The sequence below is a fragment of the Protomyctophum bolini genome (assembly GCF_963924005.1).
Source record: "Protomyctophum bolini genome assembly, chromosome: 9".
Classification (NCBI taxonomy): domain Eukaryota; kingdom Metazoa; phylum Chordata; class Actinopteri; order Myctophiformes; family Myctophidae; genus Protomyctophum; species Protomyctophum bolini.
The window spans coordinates 37,338,674-37,362,466 of NC_137870.1; the positions used below are offsets into that span (position 1 = coordinate 37,338,674).

Consider the following 23,793-nt stretch of genomic DNA (forward strand, 5'->3'; position numbering starts at 1 on the left):
GTAATAAGACCTGGTACTTAAGACACGCAAAATACAGCCCAGTGTTTGTTATTCGTGTGAACCTCAAACTCTGATTATTACAGCCTTTGGATCATCATTGTATTATCTGGATGGAAGTTCGTTTTAATGTTTTTTTTGTGGCTTTCCCCTTTATTTTATATTTCTTTATGGAGCGACAGAGAGTAGGCTGACAGGAAATGGGGAAAGAGATGGGGGGGGGGGTGGCATGCAGTACAGGCCGTCGGGATCGGGAGTGGAACCCGCTGCACACTGCCAGACTGGATTACCAGCCAAGGTGCCTGGACCGCTGAGCCACGGCCCAGGCCGGGATGGAAGGTCGTATACTTGGAAGTAGTGTTGTAGGCTTTTCGTCACAAAAAGATAGGATGTGTCAGACAACCCTCTTTGAACTGTACCCATTCTGCACACTGTGAATTACAATTTCAATCAATCAATGTTAATGTGAATTGGCTCCTCATAATATGGGTATAATACATTTATTTCATTGCATTGTAGTGACGCGTGACTTGTTTGGACTCAGTGGGGGTTTCTACCTACCTTATTCTTTTCATTGTAGCTTTATTTACATACCATCCCATTTTAGCACAACTAACCTGCCTTTCTAACCCTGTATCTAAAAAGTATGCTTACTGTTACACATATACACTAGAATCTATGTCCTTATCAGCCAGTGAGTGGCCACAGTGGGAATGTATTGAGTGAATGTTGAGAATGGACGCTATCCAGGTATTTTATCTTAGCTTCTTTGTAAACAATATAAAGGTAAAGGCTGCTAGCACAACACATTTTAGAGTACTTTAGAATGTTACAAATACTAGGGTTGCACGGTAAGCACTTCTCTATATATGGAGCATGATATCAAATAAAAACTCATAGAAATATTGAATGTTCACTGTAAACCACCTTTTTAATTAAAGGACCACTTCACCACTTTTAAACCTATCTTCATATAATAGGTCCTCACTAATAATTAAAAAAAATACCCACATATTCTATGAGACACAGACTGAGTAGAACAAAATCGTGCCATTTTATCATGATTATTAGTGAGGACCTATTATATGAAGATAGGTTGAAAAGTGGTGAAGTGGTCCTTTAAGGATGAATGGGAACTAGTTGAATTATTCCACACTACCTTAAAGTAGCACTTCACCCAGTTTCAACCCATCTTCATAGAACTGTTCATCAATTGTCATCATTTATAAGACATTTTGTCTTCTCGCTTGTCTCAGGGTGTTCAGCAGTTCACAAACCTGCCCAACTGTGACATCAATAGGCAGGTTTTTATTTTATTAATGCAAGAACAATACCTTCCATTTCAGCATTCTAACTTTCCAGGAAGAGACAGGCTGTAGTACTTATTAGCTTGGAATTTGATTGATGTCATAGGCAGGTTTTTCTTATCAGCATTAGCTAGGACCAATTAGTGGAAAATGGGTGGAGTGCTTCATTAACTTACCTATTTATTTTATTTATTTATTTATATCTTCTGTGTTATGAATCTAGTTTAGAATTAACGTGCTCTTTGCCATTTAAATATATTGTATATCCTTTACCTGAAGCTACGTCCACATTTCACCCCGTTTATCTGTCAATTACACATATACTGCCAATCACGTTAGAAACATTAAGAAAAGCCACATTAAAGGTAAATTCAGTGATTTCACTTAATTCAAATCTTTTTTTTGTTTTGTTGTGATGATCCTTCCTACTAACTATAGTGTGTGCTGACCAGATAAGGAGTCCCTGTCCCCTGTCCCAACTTCACCTCTGGGGGTAAAAAAACCCTAGGTTTCGTTTTTGGCTAGGTGGCCCAGCCTTCATCCAATCAGTATAGAGAGGGGCCTTCCGCCAATCATGATCGAGTGGGGGCGGGCCTTGGTGTGTGTGCTGTTGGCATGTCGTGTGTCCTCCCACTGTAGTGCGTGCATGTGCCTTTCTGGGATGGATTGCCCCAATAACATGAACGCGCTGGTCATTGACTATCATTGCACCGTTTGCACGCGTTCACGTATGAAACATTCGTTCACGTGTCATGGGCCCAATAACAGTCAATGATAGTCAACGGGCTCGAGCTGCAATGACAAATTCAGCCACTATGTCCATTTCGCCTCAGGGTTTCCTCCGTGTGCCGTCTCTATTCATATATAATACTCTAAGGCATGTGCACATCTTGTTACCGGGTCGGACCAGGGGGGTTTCCAAATCACCCAATCACTGAATGCTCCTTTAAATGAAGAAAAGAGGTGGCACTGCTCGTAGTCATGACGCAAACCGTTTTTTAATGAAAAACAACCATTGTTTCAACACAATGTTTTGCCAACACCCATAGCCATGACATGTCATGCATTATGCATGTTTTACATGCATAACTCTTTGCATCACTTGACTATAAGGCAGGCATCCGACATACGTGTGTACACACTACACACAAGACACTATTACATTGGACACCCTTATGGTAAATACTGTAGTCATGTAATTGAAATGTTTCAACCAAAGAACTTGCATGACAAAGTATTCAAAATAATCAAAACAGAGTTCACCAACCAGTGGGTCCTAATAGGAAACCAGTTGAGAACCAGTGTCTTCAGAGTTTTCTTTTACATTTACACTAAAACTAGTTTTCATGAGCTGTCATTAGTCAGGTAACAGGTTCCACCTGACAAAAATCCTTTTCTGCAGTTCAAGAGCCAAGTGTAACTAAGTAAACAGTCTTCTACCTACATCGTTGTTTGCCTGTCTCATAGACAAAACAATGTGTAATGAATGTTCATAACATGAAAGTAAGTGACCCATGTTTATTTTGGCTCATAAGTCAAAAGGCTTGATGGCACTTTTCTCTACTATTGCACACTTACAGTACTACTTCATCTTACCTTAAGGTAAAGGATGAAGCAAATATGAACCAGAAATGTTTTCATTGCAACATTAGCCCAGTTTTCAAGTATCTATACAGTACTTTGTTAGCTTTACAAAACTATGAATACAAAAGGACAAAGTGCATTGATTATAAGCCACACTATGAAAGCTAATGCGCTCATAAATCTGGAAGACATGGCAACAGACAGACAATAAAATGCACATGAAAATTATTACTGGTTTGAATCTCAGAGATTTGTCAAAAAATACCATTTCCTTATTTCTCCAATCAAAGTTAAGCTACTCATAGGCTAATTACCAGACCATGGGACTTTCCCATTGCAATGTCCTGAATTTTTTAAATGACATCTAAAGAACATTAAATCGTTCTTTTCTTGAGAGGTCGCACAAACATTTCTTTTATTTTACCTGTGGCATCAGGACTACGAGTTTGTGCGACCTCTTCTTTCCTATTAAAAGTATATCTCCCGTGGTCAGTACCTCCCCTCTCTTGGTGCGCTTCTACCTCTTTGATTGCTTGCTTTACTTGACATTTCCTCTCGACTTGGGAGGGTCCGTTTCCAGCAGCCGTAGTGTCTCTCGGATTCCTTTCTCCACCCGACGGAAGTGTAGCCGTTTCCAAAAGCTCGGCTGCTGCTGACGACCCCACTCCAGGTCCCTCAAGAACACCTGAGGGGTTGAAATGAGTTACAACTTTTATTGATCACAAGAGGAGATTGGGGCAGACCAGCAGTTGTGAACATAAATACAGCAGAATTCAACATAGACGTCCTTAACCCAATATAATGAGCAATAGTCACACAACAAAGCCGGTTGAGTGTCTAAACGGAAGTACCGGAAATGTGGCTTAGGACGTCCAAGGACGTTGCCGCTTTACAAATCTGTTTACATTTTTATTATAGCATCTACAGGGAATCTAAATGCATAAATTGAACATAATCAGTATTTTTTGTGTGGTGCAACCACTCCTATAGACAGCTATGCGTGTCCCTGGCTGGCTGGCTGTGTCCCTGGCTGTGTCCAAGCACGAAAAAAAAACCCACCACCAAGTGTCACTGTTGCCCTTATATTATTACATGTTGTCATAGCTTGCAAGCTATGACAACATGTAAAACAGATGCCCAGCAGGATCAAGTAGGTAATCTAACTGAATCGTGACAATGACATTGTTGGAAAGTGCCACTGCATTAAAATTGGACTTAGTTCTCACGGACCAAGGCCAGTTATTCTGAGGATGAAATATCTCCCCACAAGCCTGGGAGACCGAGGCGAGCCATAGAGAAGAGCAACGATTTCCTCCATCCAAAAAACTGCTTGCCCACATTTGGACTATCAGTATCGGCGACAGCCCCTCCTCCCATATTCTCATTAGTATGGCAGAAAGCCAATAGTTCCAGCGGGATAATCCTATAAGAGCTTCTGAGGAGAACACAGAGAGAGTGTTTCTCATAGTGAGAAACCAAAACAAATGTTTGAAAGAGAAGCAAACCAGCTACTCTTGAGCATCACTTTAAGTTACCCATTGGCCCCAGGTGAGTGGCCAATTAAGGCTTATGCTGTATTGATAGATTGATTGAAGTATTTAACAGTTTGCAGAATTACAGTACATTTCAAGCACAACTCAATACAAAAACTGTTAACTGTGAATGGACGACACCATAAAAGCATTACACAGCAATAGGGCCCACCGTTTTCAATTCATCAAAACATTCAGTGACATACAAATATACACTTCTATATAGCCAAAAACAGGAAATCAAAAAAATATAGGGTGGGTTGGGGATTCAGATTTCACAGGGGCCAGTTTCGAAATGCAGCCGTCCGTAGGTGCCCTTTGAGAGCAGTTTTGAAGGAGTCAAGGGATTCGCATGTCTTAATGACTGTTGGTAGGGTGTTCCACATTTTGGTGGCATAAAGATAGCCTGATGAAGGCCGCATAGGCCGAAACGTTGCTATTTCCCTGTAAATAAAAGTTGGTCACTGCATTTGAAGACAGTGTGCGGTTGTTTTCCTTGTTCATTTTTGGTGGCATAGGAGTGAAATTAATTTAGTCCCTTGTTAGGCCTACATACTGTACAGTATGTGAAACATGCACACACACCTGTAGCTGTTGCTGCACGCGCTCACGATCCCACGATGAAAAGTTCTTCCTGATCACACTGAGGATGGGGTGCCAGTCCTCCGAGAGGTCCTGTCCTTCGGTGACCGAGGCCAGTACCCTGACCCGCCTGCCCGTGCCACCGTGTCCCTGGTCCTCCTTGACGCCGCGGACGTACAGGGACGCTTTCCCCACGTTACTGAGAGGGTTCAGGTACAAGCTGCATGGGCCAGGAAGAATGGAAGCAAGTACAGCTTAGCGGAGAGAGATTTGATTGATTTATTTGTCCATTTATATACATCTGTGATTTTAACTTTATGCAACAAATGTATATGAACATCTACTGTACGACAGTCTACACTCGCACATCTTGTAAACGCATTGCATGTGTGGATCAAATTCTGGCCATTAGAAGACAGATACAATTCCACATTTTATGTTTTGGTTGATTTAGTCTTGGTTTTAGTGGCAGATTTACTTTCTCAACCAGAACACGATATCGGCGACCCAGGCCAGTACATACAGCATAACGAGATTGTCAGCACTATATAAACTGTAGCATTCGATTAGGTTTTGGTCGGACAACTGTTGGTGAACTGGGACAGAAAGATGGGAATGATATCCAAGTTGAATTTGGAAGGTATTGATCTTTTATTTTTTTGAGATTTGTTTTAGGCTTTTCTGCCTTTATTGATATATACAAGTGAAGACTGACAGGAAAGAGGCAGAGACAGTGGGGAGGGTTTGGGGGGGGGGGGGGGAGAGACAAAAACTGGACTCGAACATGCAACACACTGCCAGGGCAGAGCCTATATGTGGCAAGCGCATGGACCACCCAGGTATTGATACTATTAATAGCCATAGTATTGGCGTCATCTGTCAACATTGGACACATGCATTAGGACTGTGCTCTGAGGTGTCGTGATTTATAATTGGGCGTTAACTTGTGATAGTCATTTTCAGAGTCACCGACTTGGATTATGGAAAAGACTGCATTCACTTCGTCTTTATTCAATGGCAAACAGGCAGATTTATTTTTATAGGAACTGAAAAAATAGAAATATTAAAAAAGGAGGAAAAGGTATACATCAGAGTACTTCATTCTCAAATTGAGTTCTGTCAAGAGTGGCGGACTGGAGGAATTATGAACTTCTTTGAGCATGTAGTGATTTATACTGTGGTGTTGTCGTGTCGAATACCACTAGGGTGTTGTCTTACTGCACAGTGTGTATGCTGGGGTGTTGTCTAATACCACTAGGGTGTTGTCTTACTGCACAGTGTGTATGCTGGGGTGTTGTCTAATACCACTAGGGTGTTGTCTTACTGCACAGTGTGTATGCTGGGGTGTTGTCTAATACCACTAGGGTGTTGTCTTACTGCACAGTGTGTATGCTGGGGTGTTGTCTAATACCACTAGGGTGTTGTCTTACTGCACAGTGTGTATGCTGGGGTGTTCCCTGCAGGCGTCCACCAGGCTGAGAGCCGATGAATCTCCGATGTTGTTGTAGGCCACGTTAAGCTCCTGCAGACCCGTGTGCAGATGGAGGCCATTGGCCAGCTCCATGGCCACCTCGTCCCCCAGGCCCGTGTGCATCAAGCACAGGCGCTTCAGCGAGCTGTTCTTCGGAAGGGCCTCCAGCAGGGTCCGGACTCCGGCCTCCGACAGCGGGTTATCACACAGTCTGGTGGAGGACGGCAGGGGGCAGTCAGCGATTTCATTCAAACGTTTAGATGTTCAAAGATTGGTTCTCTTCATGTGACCACCGTGCTCTGACTGTAGGTGCGCTTACTGCTCAAAATAACGGTGGTGGGTCGCACACACCAAGACTTCAGTTCAAAATATTCATTGCATTTTTGAACAGGGACAAACGTTCGGCTGTCGAGCCTTCACCAGTGTCTTGGTAGTGGGTCGCAGTCTTGGTGTGTGCGACAGTTAATTTTGACAAAGTTTGGTTCTAACATATTGGTACCTTTGAACGTCAAATTGCCATGTTGAGCAACTGGGTTATGGATTTAATAAACTTTTCTTTTTAATATGAATACATGGCAAATGCTGGAGACAAAAGGCAAAACAAATGGCACTAATTTAACACTGATAATCCATGTCATGTATCGTATTCATCCATTTAAGATGAAGACTTTGACTAGCAGGGGAACAAATTAATACAATATAATAAGGCTAGGCTTTACAACCTAAGGTCTGTAAAGCTCCTGGAAATAAGGATTGCGTTCACACAGGTCGTCTTAGATTAGATTAGTCGGTCACTACAAACGCTGTAAAAGTGGTATATTTAAACAGGGTTTATGAGATATTGATATGTGATATTTCTTTGTTAAAATAAGCGTTAAATGCTCCAGATTCTGTAGCTGCACGTTCCTGTAAGAGAGGAAGGACTCGTCTGTGGACTGAGGGCTAATACTGTATGTTCCATGGCCAAGTGGCCAGGGCGGATTCACTTGAGGCTGAGCTGTAGATGATCAGGAGAATAATGCAATGGAGACACTCTTACTGTAGAGATCTGATAGAACTCTTTGAATCTAGTAGCAGATCTCGTAGGAGGATGCACGACTCAGGACCCAGGCTGTTAAACTGGAGACTGAAGCAAACACAAAAGGCACACACACGCCATTTCACACACTCTGGTTATACTGGTTATTAGCAGGCAGAGCAAAGGAAGGCGTCGTCCATTGTAGTCAGGCAACATTTACATGCACACTAATTAACCAGTCTTACTAACACAATGAATACCCTGATAATGATGACCCAATAAATGCCATAGTCAGTCGGGTGATCATTTGGATAAGCTTAAAATGACATTATTTCAGCCTGATCATTTAAATAATTTGACCATGAACCACAATCTTGATTTATTTTTTAGATTGCATTTGGATTATTAAATTATGTTGACCCTGATATGGTGGTGTACATTTACATAAAATCAAAACATAGCAAATGTTGGTGAAAAGTTAATATATGACCTACATATTGCATTGCATATTATTTCTAACCTTACCAGGCAATAAATAAATCAAGAGAAAGTTTATTGGAGGAAGATTGCCTTTCAAATCATGTCAATGTTTTAACCGAGCCATCACCCGATTATCCTCATTATCCTAACTGGAGCATAGTGTGCATGCAAACATCAGTCAGTACACACCATTCCAAAACAACATGAACCATATTAATGTCACCGATTGGACAGAATATGAGCTACATGCTTTTATATTAGATCAGGATGTTCCCGATATAAAAGCACGATAAACATAACTCAAAAGAACAGATACCAGATAATACTGTACAAAGTAATTTAACACAATCTTGGCAGTTACATAATATACTTACTCACTGTAGACAGCTGTTTGTCAACACCAAAGTAGTATGACTTAATTTAAGATTTTCAGCTTTGTCTACCAGATGAACCAAACAAGTACGGACCAGTACGTCGTCTGTATACCTGTATTAGTGCAAGAATTAACACCAGACTTTCCTAGAGCCTAAGCTTTTTCTTTTCAGATTGGTTAAGTAATGACTTGATATGCTGTAGATGAAGTTAATGAAACCACCACCTTTATCAGCAATGCAACAAGAGGAGTTTATAATGCTGCATGTGTGGCTCTGTGATAGCCAGTTTTATGGCTCCGACAGAGATTTATCACCTGTATCCTTATCTTTGTGACCTTGTCTGCACAGTGTTTTACCAGGGATAATTACTGTATCTGTATTTGACAATCACAGGATGGACTGATGTGAACTTGTGAAGAGTGGTTTGTTCCACAGTGTAGTAAATGAGATTCTGGTCTTACTCTTAAACCAGCCAGCGGATCCTCAAAGCAGTTAAGCTATGATCATGAAAAACACCAAGTCAGTTTAGAGGGAGAGTACATTATGTGGAGTCGTACATGGTATAATTGTCATCATCTACCGTCATGTTAAACATGAAAAAGAGAAATATATGAATAAGATATAAAGCAATTTGGCAGAAACGCCTGGTCCATATATTGGTCCAAACCAATTTCGACCACAGGTGGTGAACCTCACGCAGTACAATTTCTTTTTGAGAAGGTCTTCCTGACAAACCCCAAGATAGTGATAAGTTAAAGTTTGTCTTACTTGAGGCTGTGTGTGTGTTTGAAGGCAGGCCATAGCGTCTCAAGCAAATTGTGCGTCAAATGGCAGGATGACAGATCCAGCTCTTCAAAGTGAAAGCTGAACAAAAAAAAGATAAAGAACTTATTTTACAATAAATTACAGAAAAAGGAAATATTAAATATCTCAAACCATTGTAGAAGTTACATTTGTTAAGCATTTACACATGGTGGCTGTAAAAAAAGCAACTCCCCAAGAGAACAGTTTTGGGGAAATTCTCTCTTTTTCCAGCCATCAGAAGTTAACAGGCCGGTAAGTGCAGTAGTTCGTTGAGAGAATATGGAATTGCAGGACAGGAGATATTAACCAGTCCAAAATGATACAAATACCTGTCCGGTGTACAGGACAGCACAGAACTCAGAACAAAGCACTTGAGGTGAGTCATTCGTATGTTGGTGAGATCGATAGTCCGAATGGAGGACAGGACGTCAGCCGTGAGTCTGGGGTTCTGGAACTCATACAGCAGAACCAACAGATCCATCAGTTCCTCGGGTGGCTGTGGTTTGCCCAACTCTGTCGTTAAACAAGAAAACACAATATTCTTTTTAGTCAAAATGCTTTTAAATGGGTTCTAGTAATCTAGAGTAGAAGACAGACAACACTGAAGAAACAAGTCTCCTTTTAGATGGCATCACAATAGTAATGTATAACTGGAGTGAGACTTATTTTAGAGAATAGAGGTATTTTCATTCACCTTTCATAATTTATTATTTCTGCTTTGGTAGTTACTAGTATAGCAACGGGAAACACATTAGGTGACAGGGGAAGTATGGGCATTTGATGTGACAATGCATTTGTGAGTCCCATAGGACGTGCAATCGTGCATAAGTGGTAGGCCCACTTTAAGGCTTCATGTTTATCTGAAACTACTAAACTGGTATACACTAGACTAGAGATATGCAGCTTTAGTTCAGAAGTCAGCTCTGTGGCACACACAGGTGTATCAAGTTCTTAACCGGGTGCCACATCCACAAATGTTTTGGAAACATTTCAAAATACCGCAAAAGGCCATCACTCCCCCACACATGTTGCCGTGTCCAGTAGAAACATCTCCGTCTTCAACCCTAGCCACCCAGCTTCTGAATTCCGCTGTGTTTATTATAGTTTTAGAGTTTCTGTTTGGCATTAGATGCAGCAGGTGATGCAGACGTGGATCGTTTGTGCACCATTGTAGAACATTTGTATCTATGTGAACCAATAACTCATGTGTGAATGACCCATATTGTGAAAAAAATGAAACTGGTTTTACGATGCAGAATTTGAGGGTGTGGGGCTGAATTGCCCACAGAACTCTATGCTCACTACCACCTGCATTCTTCCCCAATGTCTTTCAAAAGAAGTTACAAACTGGCAGTGTGCCATAACAACCTAACAGTAATGTTGACGTCTGACCTTGAGGACTCGTGTCTCATGTGAGCCTTACTTCACTGTCTCTACACCGCCCTCTTGCCTCAGTAAATGCAGAAAGAATAATCTAAAGTAGATACCTCTGATAAGGTGTTTCCTCAGGGCCCGTGTGATCTGAGCCACCGTGGAGCTTTTGATGACGCAGCCCAGTTGCTCGAGGAGAACACGATTCCCATAATGCAAAAGGCCGCCCATGAAGATGGGGTACAGCTCAAACGGCGGCGTCTCGTCATGGTCCTGTAGCGTGGGACCATGGACTCCCAGCAGGCTTTGCTCCACCTGATCCAGGACGTCCTCGTTGTAGAGGTCCTCGGTGCGGAACAACTCCATGGTCATCGTTTTGGCGATTCTGCCCTTGCTGCGGCTGCGGATCTTCTCGTACACACTGGGAAAGAGCTTGAGGAGGTTGAAGATGGCAAAGACGCGGAAGGGGATGAACTTGGAGAGGATGGTGATGAGGGTGCTCACGTCCTCGCCTGCCTGGCCAACGGCCATCGTCACCTGCTTGGTGAAGATCTCCAGAGCAGATTTATTCTCCCCCAACACCACATAGAGCGCGGCCAGGTACTCCTGCATGGCTGGGACGGCAAAGACGTACCGCCTCTCATCTTTTTCATGCACTTCACCCGGGAAACCCTTACCACTCTTCACACAAGGCACCAGGAAGAAGTCCAGAACGTCAGTCCGGAACACAGACAACTGACGCAGCTCTTCGTCCGTCGTCATCTTCACTCCCACCCACTTCTCCAGCTCCTCTTCGGAGAAGCAGGTGCGTCTCTTTGTCACGCCGTCGAACGCCAGTTTCCCCACAGTGCGGACCACGTACAGCATCAGAGAGGCCTGCCGCTCGCCCGGCCCTGCCTCGGGCCCCAGGCCCATGCCGAGCACCTCGCCGCCAAAGTTGAGCCTGAGGAAACTGGTGTATATCCCCGTCAGGGTGCGGATCGGTGCGTGGGCGTCCGTAAAGTGGAGATGGTGTAAGGTGGCGCACGTGAGCCAGCAGTAGGATGGGAGGAAGCAGGCTGCAGCCAGCTGGCTTTCCCTCTGGAGGTTGAGGAAGAGGAGCTCTATGAGCTCCTGTCTTCGCGGGCATTCCGCGCTCTTCTGAAGCCGGTTGTTGAAGTAGGCCCGCTGACTCTCTGGGTCGGTGAAGCCACAGATCTGTGTGTAGCGGCTCACGTACTTCGGAGGGATGCGGTCCAGTGCAGACAGCCTGGTGGTGACCAGGACACTGGCCTATAGGAAATAATAATGAAAATGAGGTCGATTGATGTCACGGTCTGTGCCCTGTACAGTAGCTCTGACCTTGGTTTGATTGATTGACTACTCCATTAGCACGAAAGGCATTAGGATTGAAAAGCACGCTTGGTGTTCGAGAGACTGGGGTATTTTATATTCAAACTTCTGGATTCTGAACCCCTTGAACTTCCCTCAAGACAGCAATGAAATTGTGGCCTTCGATTGTAAATCCATCTTCAACATTACGTAACAAGTTAACCAAATGAACCCTACAGCATCCCCATTCTGTGCATGTCATAATAGGCAAACAGTCTGCAAAAATCACACCTGTGTGAAGTGAGGGGCGCAAATTAGTTAAAGTCTAACTCATGTTGATTAGGTGATGTAATGGTGATTTAAAACAAACGGTGCCAAGACAAACATTAAATTATCTTTATTGTTAATGGCATTTAATGTTTGTGTTAGGGACAAGATGACGTACATTTTCCCTTCATTGTCAATGGTGTTGAACAAATTGTTCAACAAATTGAACTCAAACAAACATTAAACCTGTATATAGGAAAGGCTAGCGCCCCTCAAAAATAGGTGAACATAATGGTCAAAATTGCTCACTACACAATACATCACAACCGGATGAGAAGCTGCCTGCTCATGTCCCTATACTGTACCTCAGGCAGAAGATATTTCCTCAGCAGGTTGACAACCACAGCCTCTGCAGAGAGCATCTCACTGGGGTCACTGCAGAGCTCCGTGGAGCCGATCCGGAAGTCCAGCTTCAACTTCTCCATCCCGTTGAAGAGGAAGAGAACATCCTTGGCTCGATCCCCCAACCCGCTCAGCAGCGGGGTTCCCTGCAGGTGGAGGTACTTCCTGCCCACCAGCTGCTTTAAGGAAGTCGACCTGTGTGGGACGGGTGTCATGGTCAGTCTGTCCGGCTGGCGTCAACACCATCCAAAGAACGTGAAAACGTGACATTTCTGTAGCCTGTAGTCTGTTCGTTGTACATAAACTCATTCAATGGGAATGGGATTTCAATAATTGAGCAGTCCACTGTTTGATTGTTATTAAATGTGTAACATATCTTTTTATTCAAATGTGTAAAAACCTCTGAAAGAAATGCATAAGCACAGGGGTTCCAAACCATTTCCATGCCAAGGAAGCCCCCAAAATAGCCACGACAAGTTTTGAGCTTGCCGATCTATTTTCACAATTTTCTAAACTTTTAAAAATAGTTTGATGATAATGACATGCCAAAAAATAGTGTTCGTGGGTAAACTGGCGCAATAATGTTATATTAAATGACAACACTCAAATGTTCATCTCCTTCAATTGGCCACATGGCGCCCCCTGGGGGACACGGCCGCCAACAGATGAAAATCTGTTCATTAGCAGAGAGTGGAAGACATGTTACCGTTTTAGCTGGGAGAGGTCCTCACAGGAAAAGGGTACCAGCAGCTTGAACTGGGTCAGGGTTGTCCCAGCACACCAGCCCAAAACCAGCTTGCGGACCACCATACTCTTCCCCGTCCCAACCGGTCCATACAGCAGTACATTCAGCCCCCTGTAATCATTCCACGACTGTGGAAAAGTAAATGTGTATCATACCAAGTATGTGATTAGTCACACACACGCATGCACGCACGTGTGTGTTTCATGGGGGTCTAGTTCTCTGAGGTAATTAACTCTCAAAGAAACCAAAGCAGCTTTGGGTCAGATACAGATACATGGACCCCTGCTAGCCTACTCAGAAAGATGTCAAAATATAAGTACATCTAGATACAATTACTATCTAGTTTCTAGTACATTCCTAGTCATCTCCCTCGCAGGTTTTCTACAAAATCCGAGTCTCGCTAAACAAAAAGATACTGCAGGGTTCTGAAAGGGAACCCGTCACCCTTAAAAACAAAATGAACCACCCTCCCTTGCAGAGTTTGCAATTGGAGTGTAAGTGGCAGGTTTTTTTTAAACCCTGCTCCTTCACCACTCACATGTGAGAGGAAACCTGCTCCATTGAATCCTCATCCGCTTCAGTCTCTCTCAGGAGTGACAACAGGCCTCATTTTAATTAACATCATTGTAACGTTTCACGGCATTAAATCAGTGGTTCTCAACCTTTTCAGGACGTGACCGCTCTAAAATATTCATGTTTGAACTGCACCCCCACCCCGACAATCACTTGGAATTGAGTTGAGGCATTAAATGTATTTTGACTCATGAATTTGACTATTTTGAAAATCAAGCTCGTAGATTAGCTGTTTTCACAATGTTTGCCTGTTTCTTAGAGTATTTTTGCCTGCTTCTTATAGTATTTTACAATTTGGCCAATTTTTTTTCTTCTTTTTTTCAAAATCTTTATTGAATATTTCACTGATAAGACATCTCAGGGGCAGGCAGACAGTAATAATCACAAACTCAGATCCCATCCCTTAGGTAATATTAAAGCATAAGACGTGAGATCTATTGTTTGTGTGTAAAAGGTGCAAATGAAGTGACTATACTGCTGGACCGGTTCAAAGAGCTGGTCCAGGGTCGATAGGACTTACCTGGACCGGTTCAAAGAGCTGGTCCAGGGTCGATAGGACTTACCTGGACCGGTTCAAAGAGCTGGTCCAGGGTCGATAGGACTTACCTGGACCGGTTCAAAGAGCTGGTCCAGGGTCGATAGGACTTACCTGGACCGGTTCAAAGAGCTGGTCCAGGGTCGATAGGACTTACCTGGACCGGTTCAAAGAGCTGGTCCAGGGTCGATAGGACTTACCTGGACCGGTTCAAAGAGCTGGTCCAGGGTCGATATGACTTACCTGGACCGGTTCAAAGAGCTGGTCCAGGGTCGATAGGACTTACCTGGACCGGTTCAAAGAGCTGGTCCAGGGTCAGAGCGCGGCTGAGGGGGGTGTCAGTCTGCAGTGGGGAGCGGAGGGTCGCGCTCCTCTCTTGAGGATGTTTCTCCAGGATGTAGGGATCCACATGCAAGCTGTCTGGGCTGAAAGTCACACCGAACTGTTTCTCCTCCTGGGACAGGTGGCTGAACCACTGCATCAGTTTCCTCTTATGGATCTCTATGGGATCTGGGCAGAGACATTTCATATCTCACATACTGTAGTAAGCTGCGTTTGTGTCCAGGTTCTACATATATTTTTTAACATTATCAATAACATATTTGTAAGCAGTTTAACATCCAGAAGAAGCACATCTAAATCACATTATATCTAAAATAATAAGCAGTCTCAATACTGCCAATTGCATTTTTTTTATATGCTTCATAGACATATCAGGGTGTCGTTATAAAATCACAACAATAACTTCCCTTAGAGGAGTCATCAGTTTTGATCAGATCTTTAATGCATCACCAAACGTACCTGGTTGAGAAGCACTGGAGCAGAGACTTCTGCAGTAGAAACCAGTAGCTGGTAAGAGAGAGTAGTACTTTACCCTCCTCCATACTTCTCCAAGCTGATTCAGTGGTCTGTGATGTGACACAAAACATCCAAATGTCATATGTGGCTTCTCATATGAGCCGCCCAAATGTCCTCTCAGTGATCATTGTATTCCAAGATGGCACCAAGACATCTTTACAACAATAAGCCAAGTGTTCTTTTCCATTTCCCATTTAGGCAGATTCTAAAAATGTTTTCTAAATCCTGAGCAAAACTTTCTGAAAAAAGTAGGTCAGAAAGAAAATCATGTGGGGTCCTGACCGACAGGTTGAGAACCACTGCACTAAACCACTGAGACCAAGTAAATAGTAACTATTCCCAACTTGAATTGCCAATATTTGAGTCTTTTAGTCTAACAGAGTCTTCCCAATTGGCATACATCTTTTGCAACTATAATGGTATACTGTAGGTACTACTACACTGCATTATATATCTGGTGCAGTACTTAGTTTAGACAGTTTTTGGTTTAGACTACCGGTAGTCATTGGTTAGACTAGAACTACAACCTATCTCAAACCCTCACCCTAAACCCAACCTCCCACGGGGCAGCACACCTAAACCTAACCCATGTCTAACCAATGACTAGTCTAAACTAAGTATGCACACCCTGTATATCATATAAGAAGTATATATATCAGTATATTGTAGTATTCAATACCATAACCATAACATTACTAGTTGGTTATGTTACCAACTAGGTAATCAGTACTTGAATTGCAGATGTTTAGTGACCAATGAACTGACCTGTGCACTGAATTCATCATCCTGGGTGGCTGAGGACGTCAGGGCCCTGAGGTTGACCTCTGTGAAAAACAACATTCTCAGTGTGTGTAATACATACCGGTATTCTCATTGTGTGTAATTTTACTGTAATACATATTTGCTGATCCTGCGGGGGAAATCAGTTGGCAGAGGCTTAAGTTCTTCAAATAACATTATATTACAGATGAAGTTCAATGACTCAAAGATACATTAAAACCTCTGTTCTACTCTATTCAATTTAGACATTTAGCAGACACTCTTATTGAGAGTAAGTGGTCACACAAATAGCATAGGCCTACTGTGTATCTTGTATGTATGTAAATAACATGACTGAATAGTAACAAACATTCATCTGATTCTGCATAGTATATAAGCAGCAGGACAGTCCAGGACAACGCCCAGGTTATATTTTAAAGTTAGGGAAAATACATTTGGATCCATCCATTGTACGAGATGATGTAGCCTATCTCCTGAGTCCTTGCCAAAAAACCCATTACATTTCCAAGAAGACACACCGCAAGAGTGATTTACCAGTCCCCGTCTCATCTGAACCTCACTACAGAAATAGGGAAGCATTTTCCTGCTAAGTGTAAGCACTCAAGCCCTGTATTATACTTTGTATTGTAAATGGAGCCTCTGCAAGAAGCTTGCAATGCATTGTGAATTGTGATCTTGCAGATTGTCTATTTTCTCACTTTTGACAATAACTTGAGAGCTTATTTATATTGTCTTATTTATATGGTCAGTCAAATAAGTACGCAATTTAAAAAAAGACTGGCTTGTACATGTTAAGTCATCACTTTACTATATGTACCTGTAACACCAAACACCAGAAAGAGAATGGACTCACAAGAGGGAGCAACAGGTGCTTTATATAATCGGACGGTAATCAGGGAATTGGTTGGGGAGGAGTCACAACTGAGGCTACATTCACTAACACTAAACAGGATACTGTGGGCGCATCCCACAGACTACTACACAGAACGGCGGTGGCTCAGGGGTAGAGTGGCCGGATGATAACCACAAGGTTGCCAGTTCCCCCAGAGTTGAAGTGTCCTTGAGCAAGAAACTGAACCCCTAATTGCTCCTGATGTGCTGGTTGGTGCCTTGCATGGTTTCCACCACCATCAGTGTATGAATGTGTGTGTGAATGGGTGAATGTAATGCACAACACTCCCTGCTGACAGGTGCCGCCACCCGATCCCATAAGAAGAATATCGGTGATCATTTCCACCCTCCCCTCCCAACCTCCCTCTCCCGAACACAGGACAATTGTGTTTGTTAGAGAGATGTAGGTCGCTCAACAAAGCCCGGTGCACCATGGTGGATTCTACCCCACAACCTCTGCGGTGGACAGCCAGGCACTTCACTAATGTTCCACCTGAATTCCTGCTGTGTTAAGCTGTTCCATACAGAATTAAAAGTAAGTATATGGGTCCAAATCAGGTCCAAATTCCTCCAAGCCAAGGTGCAGGACTAATCAAAAGTTACTGTAAATGTTTAGTCACAGTTATTGCTGCAAAAGGAAGTCACACCAGATACCCATAACACTTTCGGTAGTACTTCCCCTAGCCTCGACCACTTACAGGTGTTTGCAAAGGCTCAACTTATGTAACTTAGACAGCATTCTATGTAGACTTAGATGGCAGTTTATGTAGACGTATAGCATTTTATGTAAACATAGCACTATATAGTATATGCAGTTTTGTTTTATAGATATTCCACTGTTACATTCTTAGCTTACGTATGATTCATGATAACTACTTTGTATAGCCATAACTTTTCATGTATTGCCATGCTTTTTGTTCTTTCTTAATGTAAGTCGCTCTGAATTAAGAGCGTCTGCTAAATGCCTAAATTGTAAATTGTGTGTATGCGTAATTGTATATAATGTTGTTTGATCCGTTACATTTAGTTATCTTCATCTATACTTTTATGACTTTTGTTTTAGGCCATATTTATGCAGAAATTACAACAAAAGAAACATTGGTTCACATTTAAAATCATTCTTCAAGTGCATCATCTAATATAGACCTACCTTAACGTATTCCAATAGTCCACATTGTTGTGGACAGTAGAGAAAAGCACTGCAGCAGCTTCCCAGCCCAGCGGTTCAAAAGACATCAACCTGTAGTAATACAGAATAATAATATTAATAACAATGTGCTTGCATGTTATGAATCTGTATACCGTCTACAGCCAATATTACTCACTGAATTAGTCTAAGATTCTAGATGTCTCTACTAGCGTAGCCAGAGGATCAGAGCTCTCCGCCTTCTGTAGGCAGCTGGACAAACCTAAATCCTGTAGGAAAGCCTTGCAGAGCCCTATGGTGTTTTGTTGTTTTGCCACTTGCTTTTGTGCTCCCCCGCCCAGTCTGACAGGCAGGCTGAGTCATGAAACACAAGCAGCATAGTTCTTCTAGAGTCATATTTCCTAATGTTTTTTTTATATGTACTGTATGCAAAAGTGTATTCCCTGAGGCTAACAAGAGCCCTGAAGAAAGCCAACACTGTTCTTTGTTTTGGGGACAAACCCCAGACCCTTATTTTATTGTAGACTTACGGTTCTTGTTTTTTCTTAACCTGTATTATATTTTATACCCAGTATTATATCGTGTTTAGTCTGCAGAGAATGTCACCAACATTTTGCTGCTTGTTGTACTTGTATACAGTATGAGTGAGTGACAACCCCGTTTGAATCTTTAATCTCTTTGAATCTTTCACAAACCCATGCACCAGCTCCCCTTCGGCACAATACATGTTCAGAACAGCAATTTTAATTTAATAGGAGTCATCATAATTATCTTTCTGTTCTATACTCTCCATGCATCAGTACACAAGTCCCAAACATTTTCTTGACAGCAAAGCAGGCGTGTTGCTCCAGTCTTGTCGCCCGCCTTCAACTTTTGGAGTATGGTCTACAAAATGACAGCAGTGCCCTTTAGGTGCTGACAAGGACTCCAACTCTTGTATACTGTAGTTTAGCCTACAAAGCCCCAAAGAGTTTGACTTTGAGAGACAATTTTAGACCACTGTCGGCATTGTTCGAAATAAACTGTCTGATAGCCTACTAATTAATTAATTCATAATATTCAATTCAATAGTAGCCTACTTTTAGCAACGCAAACTAATCATATATAGTGACAGACAGTCCTATGTTGCTAACATTGATGGTCATTTTGACAGTTCATAGGATTTAGGATGCATGGATTTAGCACTAGTAAAGGCATTTTAATATAAGTTTCAGAATCAGAACGCCGCAGTTCAGTTTTGTTTGGTCTTTAGCCTGTAGGCTACGTAACGACTAGCCCCTCTCGGAACCCCCTGGGTCAGCCCAATCCGAACCGAACCGGGCTGACCCGTAGGGTTCCTGGTCACGCTAAGATTTTTCAATGCGATTGTTGGGACGCGGATATACACAAACTCATAGTTTAGTCGATCGGCGCGGTATTACGACGCTTTTTATTGTGTTTGTTTACGGATGTGCGAACTATAAGTACCTTACATACCTCTGATAAAATCTCCTGTGTCGCGGAAGCCGTTAAGTATTTTTAATCCATGTTTGATTAAAAATGTCGCTTTGATTTCTTCTTGTTTATTTACCGTTTATTGTACCGCCTCCCGATGTGCGGTTGGCTTTGCGGGCTATGTCCCTGCCTTTGATCTGCTCCGTCATAGCTGTAGCACCACTAGCTAGCCAGATAGGCGGTACAATGAGGTGTCAATAAACAAGGTAGGAAGAAGCGACATTTTTAATCAATCATGGATTAAAAATACTTAACGGCTTCCGCGACACAGGAGATGTGTCGGTATGGTATGTAAGGTACTTATAGTTCGCACATTCGTAAGTCAATACATGAATAACCATGGTAAAAGCGCGCAGAAGTCCGTCTCATGGCGGGTTTACATTGTATTTGTTTGTGCGTAACTGGCGACAGCCCCACGTGAAGCAGGACCCAATGCAGTAAAGTCATAAAAGTGTCAGAAACTTTACTACATTCGGGTTCTGCTTGCGGGGCTACGTAACGACATCTGTGGACATGCCGGGGCTTATTCTAAAATGATCCATAACGATTACCGGGTATATCTTATTTGATGACAATAAATTCGTTGTAATGGATATAGCCTGGATAGAAAGCCTATCGCTTATTTAGTCCATGTCATGAAATTGATGACGAGTGACGACACGACACTGTCTGCTATCCATAGAATGGCATGTTCCACACATTGCATACATCAGCCATTCTAGGGATATAGGCTACAGCCGCTACAATTGAAGTACATTCACTGAATCGTATCGTTGAATAGGAATGTATTTTAACAGGCTGAACTGCAGCAACAATGCAATATATGTTCATAGATGGCCACAAACACATTTGTTTCATAATTGTAATGTAGCGGCTTACCAAACTATGTATTGATTGTATTCCGAGGCAGCTTTACAGTTTGCGTCGGTTCCTTCCTTCCTATGACAAATGCAGCGTAGCTGAAGTTGGCTGCTTGACACTTGACAGTATGACTCTGACAGTGACACATGACATTGAATTTGAACATGGTTTTCCGTGAGCAAAGCTCGGCCATGTGAGAAATCAAGCGTTTGACTTCCGTTCGGTCAGTGAATTTCAAGATAAGAGCAGAGTTGGCTGCAAATTGCAAAAGCAAGCAAGCTGCTATGGCAAACCAGCGACAGTGTGTGGAGTCACAGAATTCGATAGGTCACAAATTTCGTCCCTACTACTCCCTACTCTGAGTCTGGTCTCGTAGCGTGTCAGCGTGACGCGAAACAGCCAATGAAGAACCTGTCCTACGATGATACGTAATGTTATGTGATAATGATGCAATGAAATTATAGAAGACTTGAAGAGTTTGGGAAATCAATTGTATTATCCCTAACCGGCAATACTGCACCAATTCCATGCTTGTTCTGGAACAAGGTTGCAAAAGCAGAAATGGTCCAACTTGCTTGGGAGATCTCATAGCTGAATACAGGAAATAATGGGTCGACAAGTTCTGATGCACTGGCCAAATATAATTGGTAAGAAATGTTTTGGGATTATATAATGAATTATTATGTTGGTTTTATAGTAACACGTAGCCTAACAAATAACAATACACCATAAATGTGATACATTACCAGAATTATGGCATTTGTTTTTTTCAGGATACATAAGGATTGTTCTTGTGTTTACTTCATGGATCTCCTTCAGTAGACCAACTGTCTTCATTCCCCTGTACTCCATCTCTGTTGTACTTGATGGTATTGTAGTCCATTATTATTCCACCTTCATCCACAAAGAAAGAATCCAAACCAATATACAGTTATACACCAGATAGCAGAGAATTACAATAATGTTCTAGTCTGACTCTGTGAGTGTGACTCGCCTGTTCTGTGTTCCCATAGACCAGAATGCACCACGTGTAACAACAGTGCATACCGGTATTTTAAAGAGATTCATGTTAAATAATATAGAATTTGAAAATCACTGTGATTTGTATCGTTAAAGATAGTAGTCCTCCGAGGTGGAAAGCCTGGCTGGTGACGCCGCGTCACTGACGTGAGGTTAGTACTATAGTGTTAGTGTAGTATAGTAGTCTACGTCTACCTTTGTCAATACATTGTCATTGTCACCCTGCAGGTGTGGATGGCTGGCTGGCCAGGAAGCTTGGGCAGACATCTAGTTTTGGGGCTTGGTTGGATGTGGTGGTTGACAACTTGGGTCGAAGCATGCTGTGGAGCCAGCTGTTTAAGGTAGGCTCTCTCTGTAACACAGTGGGACGCACACGACAACAGACCAAAATGTATGCTTGGACAGGTAAGGGAACTTTCATATACAGTACATTGGTGCCACCCAGTGGAAGAGCCTGGACACCGCAACCAAACTCACTTAAAACTTGAGAACTTATAAACAGTCAACAAAAGCATGGCAACAGTCTGTTGTAGGGAGTTTTAGAATTTTAGTAATGTTTGTTTTGTTTTTGTGTTCTGACCAGGTTCTGACAAGTGATCTTTAATTAACATACATTGTTGTATTCAGGGTTTAAGACTTAATTAAGTCCTGGGCTTTGTTGAGTTTTTATCCTCAATGCTTTTGAACCTTTCCGCTTGTCATTTTGTATGGTTCATACTTTCAAATCAAATGTTGCTTTTCTTCTCTTCTGTCTGCAGTGGGGCTGGTTGGTGTCATCGGTAGAGTGGTGTGTGTTTGTGTGTATTAACCACAAAGCAAGGGGTTCCCAGTGGAAAAGCACTTTCACCAGTAGCCCACATTGGGTACAGGCTGTCATGGCAAAAGGTACAATGTGTTGGATTTAATTTTGAACGTATGTGAATAAATGCAGTACAAATATATGGACTGCAGTGCAGACTTAATGCCTATTCATACTCCAGTTTTAAGTGATAAGGTGATCACCTAAAACTACAACATGACGTCACGCTGCAGTGCTAAGCGAATCACCATTCACCGGTCACCCAAACACATCTCCCTGAGTGTTTTTACTAACCACCTTATCACCTAAAACTGTAGTATGAATAGGCCTTTACTCCCCATCTGGTGCCGGAGCCTGAAATGCACCTCTTCAGACTCCAGCACTCCTTATTTATTTGTGTCTGTAAAGTATTAATATAATGTGTAGCCCTATTAGAAGTGGAAACTGCTGATGTGCTCATTTTTTAAAAGGTTTTGTCTCTGGTGTTGGTCAGGGTTCCGAACTCCTCTGGGTGTCTGGGTGATCAGTGGACTACACTGCCTCCCTCTGTGGCTGTATGCATACCAGTTGGACATGCTGTCCCTATACATGGGTCTTTATCCCTGGCTCCAGACTCTGGGGACTGTAGTACTGGCTGTGGGGAGACTTTTGGGTCTTTCAGTGGAGGTGAGAGTTCACAGTATAGCTGCTATGTTCACTTGCTTCTTTAGAAACACACACACACACACACACACACACACACACACACACACACACACACACATGCATCATTTGTGCCACTCTATTTTCTGGTTCAAATAGTCGCACGCAGTGACGACCAGCGGAAACAACTTCACGCAGCACTTCACTAAGCTCTTTGTATTGTCAAAAGAAGTGCAAGAATGTGCGTACGGTAGTGCATACATGCACATTGTATGGCAGCAGTGTAAAAGCTTGGTGTTCCCCCCCCTCTCTCCAGATATGGTGTATCTATGCACACATTAAGTACCTGACCCAAGATGATGTGGAGAAAAGCTGAAAATCATTTGTCTGCTTCCACTGACTGATGAAGAGTCTGCTTCTACTGACCACTGAATTGGACATTTCCTGAGGTTACAACATTTTCCAGGTCCATCTCACTGTGCAATATTCTCTCTACCAGGATTGATATTTAAATATTTATAAATATATTTATTTGACTGCCTAGAATGAACGTTTCACTGGGCCCATTTTGGTGTTAGCATTATGTTATGCTTTAGCTATTGAAACATAGCAGATCTACAAGCCCATAGCGTGCCACCGAGTGGCGTGCTACGAGCTTGTAGGTCTGCTATTTTTTTTAAATCGAAGAACGACTGACACAGAAACATAGCTTTTTCAGAAAACTGTCAGGATGTAGAAGACATTTTTAGAATCTGATCTCGGGTCAAAATGCACATTACACAACCAACAACCAAACACAGTTGAGCATTCAGCTAAAATGTTCACAAGAATGTCTGTAGATGGAAATATGTGTTAGTTAGTTAATTAATTATATTATTATTATGTGTCACCAAAACGATCTTCACTGAGGACATATCCAAATAAATGGTTATAGGCCTACTGTACGCA

The 23,793-nt window shown here is 42.4% G+C and overlaps 2 protein-coding genes across 5 annotated transcripts; one reads left to right on the top strand and one right to left on the bottom strand.

Annotated features, from left to right (window-relative positions):
* Positions 1-2,802: 2,802 nt before the first annotated feature.
* nlrx1 (NLR family member X1) lies at positions 2,803-21,277 on the bottom strand. Of its 4 annotated transcripts, none has more exons than XM_080772819.1 (14): positions 21,186-21,277; positions 18,033-18,122; positions 15,977-16,035; positions 15,155-15,261; positions 14,640-14,863; positions 13,207-13,373; positions 12,464-12,695; positions 10,637-11,792; positions 9,479-9,662; positions 9,114-9,209; positions 7,513-7,599; positions 6,433-6,684; positions 5,006-5,222; positions 2,803-3,573 (listed from the first exon to the last, which is right to left on the bottom strand). In XM_080772819.1, the coding sequence occupies exons 3-14, from the start codon at positions 15,994-15,996 to the stop codon at positions 3,427-3,429; spliced, it is 2,889 nt and encodes a 962-aa protein (XP_080628945.1). In that variant the 5' UTR covers positions 15,997-16,035; positions 18,033-18,122; positions 21,186-21,277; the 3' UTR covers positions 2,803-3,426. The 4 variants fall into 4 exon arrangements, with proteins under 4 accessions (XP_080628945.1, XP_080628944.1, XP_080628946.1 ...); XM_080772818.1 differs by lacking the exon at positions 21,186-21,277 and adding an exon at positions 20,403-20,540; XM_080772820.1 differs by lacking the exon at positions 21,186-21,277 and adding an exon at positions 18,208-18,250.
* Positions 20,830-23,286, top strand: LOC308321735 (uncharacterized protein). The gene is made up of 6 exons (XM_080772822.1): positions 20,830-21,031; positions 21,158-21,253; positions 21,633-21,745; positions 22,163-22,289; positions 22,697-22,869; positions 23,162-23,286. The coding sequence occupies exons 1-6, from the start codon at positions 20,992-20,994 to the stop codon at positions 23,219-23,221; spliced, it is 609 nt and encodes a 202-aa protein (XP_080628948.1). The 5' UTR covers positions 20,830-20,991; the 3' UTR covers positions 23,222-23,286.
* Positions 23,287-23,793: the final 507 nt, after the last annotated feature.